This window comes from Scardinius erythrophthalmus (assembly GCF_964197995.2).
Source record: "Scardinius erythrophthalmus genome assembly, chromosome: 14".
NCBI lineage: Eukaryota > Metazoa > Chordata > Actinopteri > Cypriniformes > Leuciscidae > Scardinius > Scardinius erythrophthalmus.
In genome coordinates this window covers 30,089,397-30,102,546 of record NC_138234.1, presented here as the reverse complement: position 1 = coordinate 30,102,546, position 13,150 = coordinate 30,089,397, and the positions used below count along the sequence as shown (strand labels likewise).

Sequence of the window (13,150 nt, the reverse complement as noted above, 5' to 3'; positions counted from 1 at the left end):
TTATGAAGGACATTAAACAAGAAACAAATGCAATGTCTCTTTGGTTCTGCCAGACGGCCTGGAGAAGGATTCCTGAATTCTACGTCTGACAGATGGCTGTTTGTTACGTGACCCTGAAAGAAAAATTGCATCTTAATGTAATTTCGTCAAGTACAACAAACAAAATCACATTTTAAAAATTTCACTGAAGTGATTACAAAATTGGTAATCTTAGAGTATGGTTAGAGAGCAACTTTGTAACAGAGCAAACCTGAGCCATTAACTGCCTTAATATAGAGAGCACACAAACTGCCTTCCAAGTGACAATAATACACTCACAATACATTACAAATATTATCAAAAACAGAAGATTCGTTCTTTGCATACAGACATAATTTATATTCATTATGCAAAAAGGCACGGCCATAAAGCATTACTTAAGTATTTAAAGCTGAGGCCATAGGTGAGGAATCAGGTAGTCTCCTAACTGATACTTGCCTATTTTCATTGTGCATTAACCTCACCTGCACAAATAGTTAATTTTATGGTAGTGTAAGATATAAACACAGTAAATCACAGAAACGTTTTGGGATATTATGTTAACATTTATGCAAAACACCTCCTGACTCATGAATTAGAGAGCCTAAGTCCCGCCCCTCCGCTTCCGGCTCATGGGACCTTATTTCGGAAAAAATATGTATGGAAGTCAATGGCGAGAGATATCTTATCTTTTTATTCCGTCTGAACTGTGCCCTGAACTACACATATGATGTTTGTCAATTTAAAAGGTAATTATGAAAGTCAAGAAAGTCGCAGTTTGTCATAAAACAGAAGAGTAACGTTTAGTTTTATGTGAAAATCGCTCAATGAACTACATCTCTCGTCTCGCACTATGTACGTCACAAGATCCGTTGCTCGTATGTGTGTATTCTGGCTCAAAACACTCAGGCATGACGGCGTAACGTTACGATTATAATGTAAGACTATAGAAAACATGACAGACGTTAGCTTCAGTAAAGTTAGCTTCATTCATTGAGAGAAAAGGTATGACGTCGCATGTGCGCCTTCTGGGTTTGTAGTCTTTGTAATTACGTATATTCACAGTCTTATACCTCAGCAGTTTTACATCAAGCTGCGACTTTCTTGACTTTAAAATGTATCTTTTAAATTGACAAACATCATATGTGTAAATCAGGGCACAATTCAAACGAGATCAAAATATTTGTTGTCTCTCGCCATTGACTACCATACAATATTTTTCCGAAATAAGGTCCCATGGTGGTCGACCGGAAGGGGAGGGACTTAGGCTCTCTATATCCGAAATGGTCCGAACTAATAAACGGTCCGTAAGCACAAACGAGTAGCGCAGTTTCGTTCCGCTTTCATTTTTTATTTTTTAAACCATTCGCTGCTGGGCAATGTTGCGGTCGCGCCAGCGCGACCTATAACAAAATTTGGTCTCACCGGCAGAAAAAATTTGCCTGGTTCTCCCAATAATCTCTCGTACATTTAATTTGTACAGAGAGTCTGGCCCCTCGCCATTGACAAGCGTTAACTTCATTGAAGGCGGGTACTCTGTTGAAGCAGAGAATGTCTAATGTTACATTTATAATACAAAATGTACTTACCCAACAGCAGATTTTTTTCTTCTTCTTCTTCTTTTAGGTTTTATGGCAGTTGGCATCCAAAAAATTGTTAGTAGATTTTTTTGTAATTCGGCAACACAACAATGCTCCCTCAAATCCTGCTCGCATCTTGGTTGTAGAAAAACGGGAAAATGGCTGCGTTATCGCTTTATCGCGAGATAATATATCATTTCGTGGGATTTTGAAATATCGCGAGATTTGCTACAACATCTCGGTGGTACAGTTTTAACGTGTAAAGCACGTCAGTGTACGTCTTTTCAGAACCTCTTAAAAACTACTTGTGGCACTTAAATTAATTATTGCAGTATAACCAAGGTGTAAGCATAATTGCTTTTGCATATTTCATAAGGATTTCATAGAGGGTCATGATGGACTATAAATGCACGTGTAAAGGACGTCACCTACTGGACGTCCACTTAAAACGACTAAAATGCAGTGCTTTGCAATTAACCACACTGGGCACTTTGTGATTCTAATTTATTTAAACAAGATAAAGTAAATATATTTACTTTGTATACAAATCGTGTATTTCATAAAGATAATTCCTGTTGTTTTTTTTCTGTCTTGCTTGACTAGACGTGTAAAGGACGTCAGTGGACGTCTTCACAACCTCTTAAAAACTACTTGACTTAAAAACTGGGCAATTAAATTAATTATTGCAGTATTAACCATGCAAGGATTAAGCACAGCTTTTGTATATTTCACAAGGATTTCATAGAGGGTCATGATGGACTGTAAATGCACGTGTAAAAGACGTCACCAGGTGACGTCCTCTCACCCGAAACGCTATATATTGAACTACACGTAGCTAAAAATCAAAATAACAATTATACATGCAACCCCAGAGAACTGTAGACATGTACAAATGTATCTGAATGCATTTTTAGGAAATGTTCTGTGTTACATATTTTTACCGATTTATGCCGTCCTACCGCGACTATTTATGGCCAGGGACACGACGTTGCCGTCAGACCAATGTTTGCTGGGTTCAAACACTTGTCAGTGTCTACACTAAACACGCAGCTGTAGATACACAGACACAGCAATGCTGCTGTTTCCACTTGAGGTTTAGACAACTGTGAGAACTGAGATACATAAATGTACTGGAAAAACACTCGATTCACAGTTAAACCTCAACTCTAGACAAAGGTGACAGGCTCTGTTTATCATTGGCTGTCAACTGACCAAATGTTTCTGGTTTTGGTTTGTGCTTCAGATGAGTTTAAACACACGATGTAGCCTGTATCTTGTTTCTTTCATTTCAAAAAAAAAAAAAAAAAAGTTTCACAAATATTATTATAATACATTACTCACGGCAGGCCATTTTTAAACAACCACTTTTCTTTTTTCCATTTAATTTATTGTTCATTACAATCACATATATACATTTTATATGCAAATGCTGACTGAATTAACTAAACATCAATATGATCGAAAGACCATTTATCAATGAATCTGACAATGATGTTTAATGTGTGAATCATAAAGTCATAAAATAAGTCTATATATTTTTTCCCAGACAATAACTGTAGAAATGTAGAAGTGAAAATAGAGAAGCAGACTTTATAATCAATTTTCAACTATTTTATTGGTGTAAAAGTAAAAAAACAGCCCCAGTCTCTCCAATACTCCTGATATTACACTGTAAAACTATATATTCTTGACATGAAGCACAATGTGAAGCACATGATATTTTATGAACATGTCTTATAGTCACACATACAGTATATGCATTTGGATGCTGAATATTTGCAGCTCATAAATTCCCTCTCAGCATCCTGAAAACAATATTGAGAAAAACAATATTAGCATTTCAGCTGCAGTTCAACTAAAACGAATCAAAACAAAAGACTACTTTATTTTTTTGTAATAAAAGGTCATCAACTTACACAATACTTACAGTCATTCATTTTAGTATTGATATGAATGATTTCATAAAATGTACCTGACTGGTTTGGGTCCTGAGGCTGATACATAACTTTTGTCAGCAGTAAATCAGCATTATAAATGTTTTTTTCCAGCCGTTCTGTTTTTGTAACTGCAAAAACTAAAAATGAAACAGTGAATTCAGATTAAAAATCCTTAAATTGTAACAGTATATATGGAGACACAAACAAAATAATAGTCAAAAAAAATGAATGAATAGAAAAATCTTCACCTGCCTATTGGAGAAGAAGAGCATCATCTTTATATTGTTACAAATGTCACCACACACTAATATTGTTCATTTCCTGATTTAGTTTTTCTTAAAGAAGAGTCACTCACCGATCAGCACAATGAGCAGAAGCCCGTTCATCAGTCCAGATATGATGATCATAATCTGCCATTGTGTCTGATTCTGATCAATAAACTCCACCGCTGTATGATTGTGACACTCAGTCAGTGGAGTTGATTCTGGAAAGAAAGAAAAAAGTGAATGAAGTAAATGACACATGTAAGCATCAATGTCTTGATCCCTGAAAGAGTAAATGAACTCACCGGTGAAGTGCAGTCTGGTGCTGTTGCTGAGTTTTGGAGGAGTGCCTGTTTTCATACAGTAATAAACTCCTAACTCATCAGCGGTTACATTATTAATAACCAGACGGTGTTTAAACTGCACTGAATATTTCTTTCTGAGTGTTTTATTTAAGTAAAAAGGTGCTGTTGGATCTGAGAATGACCGTAGAATCACAGTTGGATGATCTGGTGTTTTCAGTAAAATCCAATAAACCTCATTTTCATCAAGATCACAGTTTATGGTCACATTTGATCCCAAATCAGTGAGTTGATCTGAGACTGCAGCTCCACAACAGATTAATACATCTATAAGACAGAAACACGCATCACAATGAAGATAGCTGACTTAAAACTGTGAAGTCATATAAATATCAACTTATGAAACAGCTGCAAGATTAATAATCAAAAGTCATAAGTTCAAAAGTTTTGGATAGGTAAGATTTTTAATGTTTTAAGAAGTCTCTTTTGCTCACCATGGCTGCAATTATTTGATTTTTTTTTAAAAACAGTAATGTTAAATATTATGACAATTTAAAATACTGTAACTGTTTTCTATTTGAACTATTTTAAAATGTAATTTATTCCTGTGGTCAAAGCTGAATTTTCAGTATCATTACTCCAGTCTTCAGTGTCACATGATCCTTCAGAAATATTCTAATGATGATTTAATGCTCAAGAAACATTCATTATTATTATCAATGTTGAAAACAGTTTTGTACAATGATTTCAGGATTATTTGATGAATAGAAAGTTCAAAAGAACAGCATTTATTTGAAATAGAATATTTTGTAACATTAAAAATGTCTTTACGGTCACTTTAATTAATCCTTGATGAATAAAAGTATTGATTTATTTTATTTCTAAAAAATAATCTTTAAAAAAAAAGAATTACTGACCCCAAACTTTTGAACGGTAGTCTTTAATGTTACAAAAGATTTCTATTTCAGATAAATTCTGTTCTTTTAAACTTTCTATTCATCAGAGGATCCTGAAATAAAAATGTAAATAATTGTTTTTAACATTGATAATAATGAGAAATGTTTCTTGAGCATCAAATCATCATTATAATGATTTCTGAAGGATCATGTGACACTGAAGACTGGAGTAATGATGCTGAAAATTCAGCTTTGATCACAGGATTAAACTACACTTTACTATTATTCACATAGAAAACAGCTGTTTTAAATTATAATAATATTTCACAATATTGCTGTTTTCTTTTTATTAAATAAATGCACACTGCAAAAAATGCTTTTCTTACGTAGTATTTTTGTCTGGTTTCCAGTCCAAATATCTAAAAATTCTTAAATCAAGATGCATTTACTAGATAAGTAAAATTAGATAAGATATTATGTCTTGTTTTCTCTCAAAATTACGTGAGTAAAACAAGCAAAATGATCTGTCCATGGGGTAAGAAAAATAATCTTAATTGAAACAGAAACAAGATTATTTTTCTTACCCCAGATAGATTAGCTTGTTTTAAGCAAAAACTAACTTAATTTTGATTTATATTAATAAATCACTTAATTTTGATTACTTAATTTAAACTTTTGACTGTTAGTGTAAATATCATGTAATAAACTCACAGAGCTGAAGCTGAATGATCTTCATGTTATTGTCGTGATTAAAACACTTCAATATGAGTTGAAGATGAAGTTTTCTGCAGCTCTGAAGCAAAAACAGACGCAAATCAGACACCGTTCAGATCGAGATCGAGTTCTCTCAACATATAAATACAATAAATGAGCGAATGATGCACATGTGCTTATGAAAGAGTGATGTTTTCAGCGAACATGAAAAATAGAGAGTCAACGAGTGACAGCTGCCATCCAGCGGTGAAACTGAGTGGGAAACTTCCATTCAGCGCCTCTAGAGGACAGCAGAGCAACTGCAGCTCTCCTGTAGATCATGCTGGATTACTGGTTTGACCCCATAGACACTGGTGTTAAACTTTCTTTTGTAGTATTTCAAAAACGTATATTCTTTACATTTTCAAATTGCACTTCAAATTACACAAATCAAGCTTGGAAGAATTATTTTCAAAATTATATAAATAACTGCAATCATGAGTTCATCTCTGACTTCCCCTCTCGTCTGTGTGGTCGAGGTTTGTGTTTCCGCTCACAGTTCGAGATGTTTGAATGATCACTATAGCAGATATTATTCATCTGGATCAGACAATGAAGATCATACAGCTGCAGATCTGTGAGTTTCTCACGTCACATTTGATTGAGTCAGTTTTCTTTTGATTTTATATCTTAATAAATGTGTTTTTCTTTCTCTCATAGATCTGTTCATGTTGTATCAAGCCACAGAGAGTCTAACAAACACACCAGTAACTTTAGGATCTGATGTGATTATAACCTGTGATCTTGATATAGAGGAGATTTACTGGTACAAACTGAAATTACCGGATCCTCCAGTGTTGATCTTACGCACTTATGATAGAGCATATGAAGGAGGTAAATATGAAAACAGCATCTTTAAACACAAATACTCAGTGAAAACTAACAGTCGTCTGTTCATCAGAAATATCACCATTGATGAATTAGGAGTTTATTATTGTGTGAAAACTAGTGAACCACTAAAATTCAACAACGGCACCAAAATCTACATCAGCGGTGAGTTATTTTCTTACTTTGATGGTCAATGTAGTAATTTAAAATGACTTATTTTAGTATTTATTATTATATTTACTATATTACATGTAAAAGTATAAAAATGTTTTAATACTTGGTTTATTGTTTTGGCTCAACACTAAATAGATTTTTTTATTATTATTTTGACAGAATTTGTCCACAGGAATCAGACTCCAGAATCCGAGTCACATGACGCTCCACAACAGCAGAAATCCTGGAGGAATCTGACCATCATCATCACATCTGTCCTGCTCAGCGCTTCTCTCATCATTGCAGTTATTGGTACTTTTTACTTATTTTACTGTTAAGACAAACTCATACATATATCTATACAAATATAACACTAACTACATGTTTTTTGTTGGCTTTCTTTAGATTAATATCACGTCTTTTGTTGGTCTTACAGTATATAATAATCTGCTCATGTTTCATTCATAACTTGTTTAATGAGTCTGTGTGATGTTTAATTCGCTGCTGTTTCAGGTTTGGTGAAGATATGCTCAAACTCAACATGTAAAGAAAGTAACAGTGGAGACGTGAATGAGACGCAGGTGAGAACAGACATTTATAGAAACGGTAACTTACCGTCATCTCACACCTTCACTGCTGTTTTTAATCACAAGCGTGGGTTAGTACTTCAGATCATGTGAAAATAATCTATAATTACAACTATGCTGTGCTAACTATAGTTTAACATTAATATCTTGTCTCCTTAAGTTTGCTGAAAGCGTCTTGCTGAAGCATCTCAGTGGAAGCAGGTTTAGTCAGACCGAGTGCAGCTTCTCTCTTCTACAGTCAATGACAGATGAAGGAGGATTTACAGAACAATCAGACCATCTCAATGATTTATGAGCAACACTTCAGATCTAAATAATGTTAGTAAATGTCCTTTTAGTTGTGCTTTGAAAGCATGTTGGCTTGAACAAATTACTTGCATTTGAGGTTTTAGAAACTGCAGTCGAAGGTTAAACCTCCACTCTAGACAAAGGTGACAGACTCTGTTTCTGGTTTTGGTTTGTGCTTCAGTTGAGTTTAACCACATGCTGTAGCCTGTAACATTTTAATTCTGAAAACAAAAAGTCATAAAATAAAAATATGCAGGTTCATGCAAGATTCCTCAGAACAATATGATAATAGTTTTACAATTGAAAATGCGGGCAGGCGGGGGGGGACTGAATTAGCAAAAAATAATAATATTGGACGATCACAACTTAAAACATTAAAAACAGAAGTTCTTGTTCTTGTCACATTAACATGAAACATGAACATCTGAAATATTTTATAAATGGATCTTTTAATTATTTATTTTTTGTAAATTAAACTGCCTGTCCACATATGGAGAGCTGTTGGGGCTGGGTGTCATTTCTTATGAAAATACCGTAGTGTAATTTACTGTATTGTATTTCTTTCTTTTTTTGAGTTATAGTTTGGTCTTGGTTTGTTGTCTTACCTCTGAAGTGTTTTCACTGTTAACAAGAATATTGTCGTCTGTTCTGGTTTTTGCAGTGATGGATTTGACTCTTAAGGAATAGTTATTTTTCTCACTCAAGTTGGAGTTAGCAGTTTTGTTTATCCATATAAATCTGGATTCACATTCACAATATTTTAATAGGCTACTGTATATTTATACATTTTCTTGTTGCTAGGTGGCTTGAATTGACTTTAGTCTGATTTACAAATAAGCTAATAAAAAAATTCAACTCAGTATTTCATGTTACCACATTTATTTGGAATGAAACCATAACGGCGTAATGCAGTCGTTATCCAATTGATGTAAAAATGAAGTAAAAATCAATACGTTTTCTACATGAAATAATTCAACCAATGAAATCATTTGTACTACACACAAGTGTTAGGGGGTAACAGTTTAGGACCCAAGAACCAGATGTTAGAAAGAAGAGCCGGAGTCAGAATTATAATAAACTGACGAAAAGATTTACTGAAGATAGTTTGCAGTTTCATCAGCAGAAGTTCAGCTTCAAGACTCACACAGGAGTTCGTAGGCCACCTCGCTTACTATTACAAAGGTCACAGCAATTATACACTTCACCAAGGTTTAAGCTAGGTTGCAGTTTCTGATTGGCTAAGAAAAAGATAAACATAGTAATTTTCCACACATATACAGATAGATGGAACTTCACAGAAGCATATCTCCATCTATTAGGCGGCTGACACTCGGACCCTGAAGTCAGGCTCGTCGTGACCTTCCAGATCGCTCTAACTATAAACAGGAGAGTCCTCATAAAACATCAAGATAATACGTTCTTTCTCTCAAGGAGAGCTACACTTTAGTATAACTGGAAAGTAGGCTAAGGCTTTAACAAAGAAATGTTCCCTTAAACTATTGGCTTCAATGACCCCTATGTGTTTTAACATGTTGAAGATCTTTCTCAAACACAAACACAAAACCAGTCCATATTTCATTTCTGGAAGCCGGGCTAAATGAGCAAGCACTGATAATGCATTCAGATATCAAATACATACATTAAAGAATACATGAAAAGAACATTTCAGTAATCACACTGGTGGCTTCTATAACAAAGCAAAATCTCCAGAGAAGTCATTCAACTCATTTGATATTTAGAAGGAAAAATACTGATTGATACCTTGATTATAATCACTCATATACATTATATACATACATATACATATACAATAATATACATTGAACCTATACACTTTCAAACTGAGTTCTAAAATATTCAATAATTTTTTTTAGCTTATAGTCATTTAAATACATTTGAAAATATATTCATATTAAAAAGCAGATGTTTTTTATCAACGACATGAAAATAATTGAACAACAAAATACATTGTATCAATGGAGACACAGCAACAGCAGTCCTGTAATAAAGCAATTGAAACAAGAGTTTTAAACACCACACAAAAGATTTTGATCGAATTGTTAGATTGCTACATCCTGCCGACTATGCCAATGGATTTTCACATAAGAAATATCAGATCCGATCCCGGACGGCAGATCCTGTCAAAGGATATCTGTTTGTGTCCAAAACCAGTGAAACCTGTTAACCCTAAAACAGGCAAGAGTGGAAAATGATCATCAACAAATTATTTCATGTCACTTTTAATATCATCTGGACTTAAGTAAAACATTTCCAAAGAATTGTTTTTTTTTTAAATATGTGATGTAGTTTGGATTTTATGAATAGTATCTCCCAGGACACGTTGCCCTATTAGGGTATAAAAAAAAGGCCCAAGTCATCAATGTTTCTGTTATTTGTTTGATGCAAAAAAAAAAAAAAAAAAAAGTAATATGCTAAATATGCTGAACGTATGACATGTCTAAGTGTCCTAAAATTGAGGCATATATATTTCTTGTATTTTTTCACTGCTGAAGAGATACAACTTTTAATTTTCTAAGTAACCCTGAAGACTTTAGTTAGACTTTTCATGTGTGTTTGATCAGGGTTGGAGCTCAACTCTGCAGGACGGTAGGACTGGACACCCCTCCAGATGTAGTCAACTAAATGTAATAATATCAGTTTTATTTGAATATTAGAATATTCTATTTTTATATTACAATTAATCACAATTAAATAGCATCCAAAATAAAAATTTGTGTTAACATAAGTGTGTACTGTGTAATTATTTTGTATATATAAATACACACACATGCATGTATATATTTAAGAAAAATGTGTTATTTATATATAAAATATTTATATTTTTATATAATATAAATGATGTATAAATATACAGTATACACATGCAAATATTTGTTAAATATATACATACATATGTGTGTATAATATATACAAAATAATTATACACAGTAATTTTTGCAATGGTAGGCCATTCAGATTTGTTCAGCAGAAGATGAAAATAAAATGTAAATGTACTAGTTTTTTCTCTCTCTGTCACTATGGCATTATGGTAGGTTGAAGTTTTTACATTAAATGGGCAAAAGTTCTGATTTTATTTATTTTATGAAAAAAAAACATCTGTTTTAAGAGGGATGTGTAGACTTTTTATCTACTGTAGCTTGAAAGCTCAAGGAGGAGATACTATTCAGAAATGTCTCGGAAGAAGAACAAGAAGTTTAAACAGTGAGCACACTCTGAGCATGTATTTACTATCAGTGTAAAGGCATCCTTCTCCAGCCCCTCCTTCTTCTGTTCGGGCTTGGGACCGGCACATGCAGTTGCATAGAATGTTCTGTGGCGAAGTTCTGGAACACATACATCATTGCAATATTTAATTAGAAACTGCAGCCTACTTACAATATGAGGTTCATGCTGAATGTACTTACAGCTGAAGAAAAGATAAAGCCGATACAAAGAATGGAAATAATGATTACAGTCATCTCAGGTTGTGGTTTTGTTCCCTTGCTGAAGCTATCTCTTATTGGTTGTTTCTCTGTCATTAGAAAAGTTCAAAAGAAAAACAACATGAAAACATGAATGCATCCTTGAATGTTGCTCCATAAGAGAGTATGCTGAAATATAACTAGTGTGGTCATGCAATTATAGCATTAAGATCCTGTTACTCTTTGAGAGAAAAAAAAAATGTGTCAATCATTTTTTTTTACATACCTTTAATGCTAAGATAGGCATCCCGCGTTTTTGATTCCTCTATGATAAAGCATGTATACTCTCCTTCATCAGTGTTTCGTATACTGTTGAGTTTGAGCGAGAAGTTTCCGTTCAGATATTCTTTAGGAAAGGTTTCAGCTCTGTTCTTGAATGCTGGATTCTGCCCCTCTACTGATCCTGTACCCTTAATTATGTCATACACTTTCAGGCTGCTTTGTCTCCAATGCACAGTGATGTCTTGAATTGAAGGCTGACGCTCTTCAGAAGAACAAGGAATAACAATGGAGCCACCAATAACACCCACAATGGTCTCTGAGCACACTAAAACAGAGAGAAGACGAAATAAATTAAACAGGCAAGAGAGGTAAAATAAAAAAAATAAAAAAAACAAAGATCATAAAACCCACAAAAACAGGATTTCAAAAAATTTGAATATTACATGACAGGGTACCCCCAGGATCCTCCAACTTAAATTCAAGGCTTTTTAAGACCTTTTTAATACCATTTCAAATGAAATTCAATGCCAACTTCGAACTAATTCCGACAGAAGTATGAGTGGAAAATGTCAAATCTGTATACATTTTAAACCCTAAAAAATAATTATGTACAAGTAGACTACTTGAATTAAATAAAACATTTTATGTAAATTATCAGTCATATAAAATACATACGCAGCAGCGTTGTAGGGTGCACGTGTGTAGGCCAATGTTAATTTTGGCAGCCATTTTTTATTTAGTCTTACTCTTCATCTTCAGACGAAAATGCTTATTGGTCTTAGTCACATTTGAGTCATTCTGCCTTTCATAGTTTTAGTTGACGAAATGTGTTTGCATTTTTTGTCAACTTTTAGTCATTACTTTTAGTCAAACTGCAGTTACTTTAATTTTGGTAGCTATTTTATGTGTAGTCTTTAGACAGAAAATGTCATAATTATTCTCTTTAGGCCAATTCGATTAAGCTTATGAGAAATTAAAATTAAGCTAACAGGCTGTATTGACATTGCACTCTTTAGCAGTAGCACTTGTGCAATTCTACATATCCCTTTTCCTTAGTTCTCCAATTTTTTACAGTGCCGTACCCCCTCTCTTCCACGACTGCAGTCACATCTTTCCATTAAGGGACAATATTTGCCCCATTTAATCAATTTTTCCATTTCATTTTTCACCTTTATAATACCTTTAAAAAATAAATAATTCTTTAAATAAAACAATGTTCAATAAATATTCAATGTTAAAAAACGTTTAATATTAATAAAAATATGATATTAAAATCGCCAGTAGGTGGCGGTAACTCATTGTCTTTGTCAAAGCCACAGATTTTGTTGCAAAATAGAGCAATAAGCCTGACAATACTGTTTAAAATGTAGTACATCACTCAATGTTACCCTTTTTTTTTTTTTTACTGTTGTATAAAATCAATGTCACATTTGAAATCGTGTGGATAGTCGGGAAACATTGGATTCTTGCTCGCATAATGATCAACATTAAAAACACTGCTGTATATCAGCCTGCATTTTGATCGCAGATTTAGTCGCACAAACAGCTCAAGCGGCTCGTGACAGATCTTCTCAAATGAAGATCGCTGAACTCCAGCTTGTCTGTGTTTTCAGATCATCCGCGCTGCTTGAACAACGTAGAGAGAGCGCGCGTGGATGGCTGTGGCCAGATAACGTACTACTGAAAAGACCGGGTAGAAAACATGTTCTTTTAACAGAAAAGCTCTGTTTAGTAACCATCGTAACGGGTGCGCGCGCTTTCGCGCGTTCTTTAATGACGTGAAGCGCGAGGTGCACTCAACGTTACGCGACTAATTTTTAATTAGTCTACATTAGTAACAG

General features: G+C 33.9%; 1 protein-coding gene across 1 annotated transcript; it reads right to left on the bottom strand.

Annotated features, from left to right (window-relative positions):
* Nucleotides 1-3,195: 3,195 nt before the first annotated feature.
* LOC308701631 (uncharacterized protein) lies at nucleotides 3,196-5,931 on the bottom strand. The gene is made up of 5 exons (XM_081383986.1): nucleotides 5,708-5,931; nucleotides 4,104-4,427; nucleotides 3,891-4,019; nucleotides 3,571-3,672; nucleotides 3,196-3,403 (listed from the first exon to the last, which is right to left on the bottom strand). Exons 1-5 carry the CDS (start codon nucleotides 5,730-5,732, stop codon nucleotides 3,396-3,398), a joined length of 588 nt encoding a protein of 195 aa, XP_081240112.1. The 5' UTR covers nucleotides 5,733-5,931; the 3' UTR covers nucleotides 3,196-3,395.
* Nucleotides 5,932-13,150: the final 7,219 nt, after the last annotated feature.

Bases quoted from the DNA above. Each gene is read 5' to 3' on its own strand.
- LOC308701631 (XM_081383986.1), bottom strand. From the start codon at position 5,732: ATGAAGATCATTCAGCTTCAGCTCT. The intron at 4,020-4,103 runs GTGAGTTCATTT...CTTTCTTTCCAG, and splicing joins CACCAGACTGCACTTCACCG to AATCAACTCCACTGACTGAG. The intron at 3,673-3,890 runs GTGAGTGACTCT...TTTCATTTTTAG, and splicing joins TCTGCTCATTGTGCTGATCG to TTTTTGCAGTTACAAAAACA.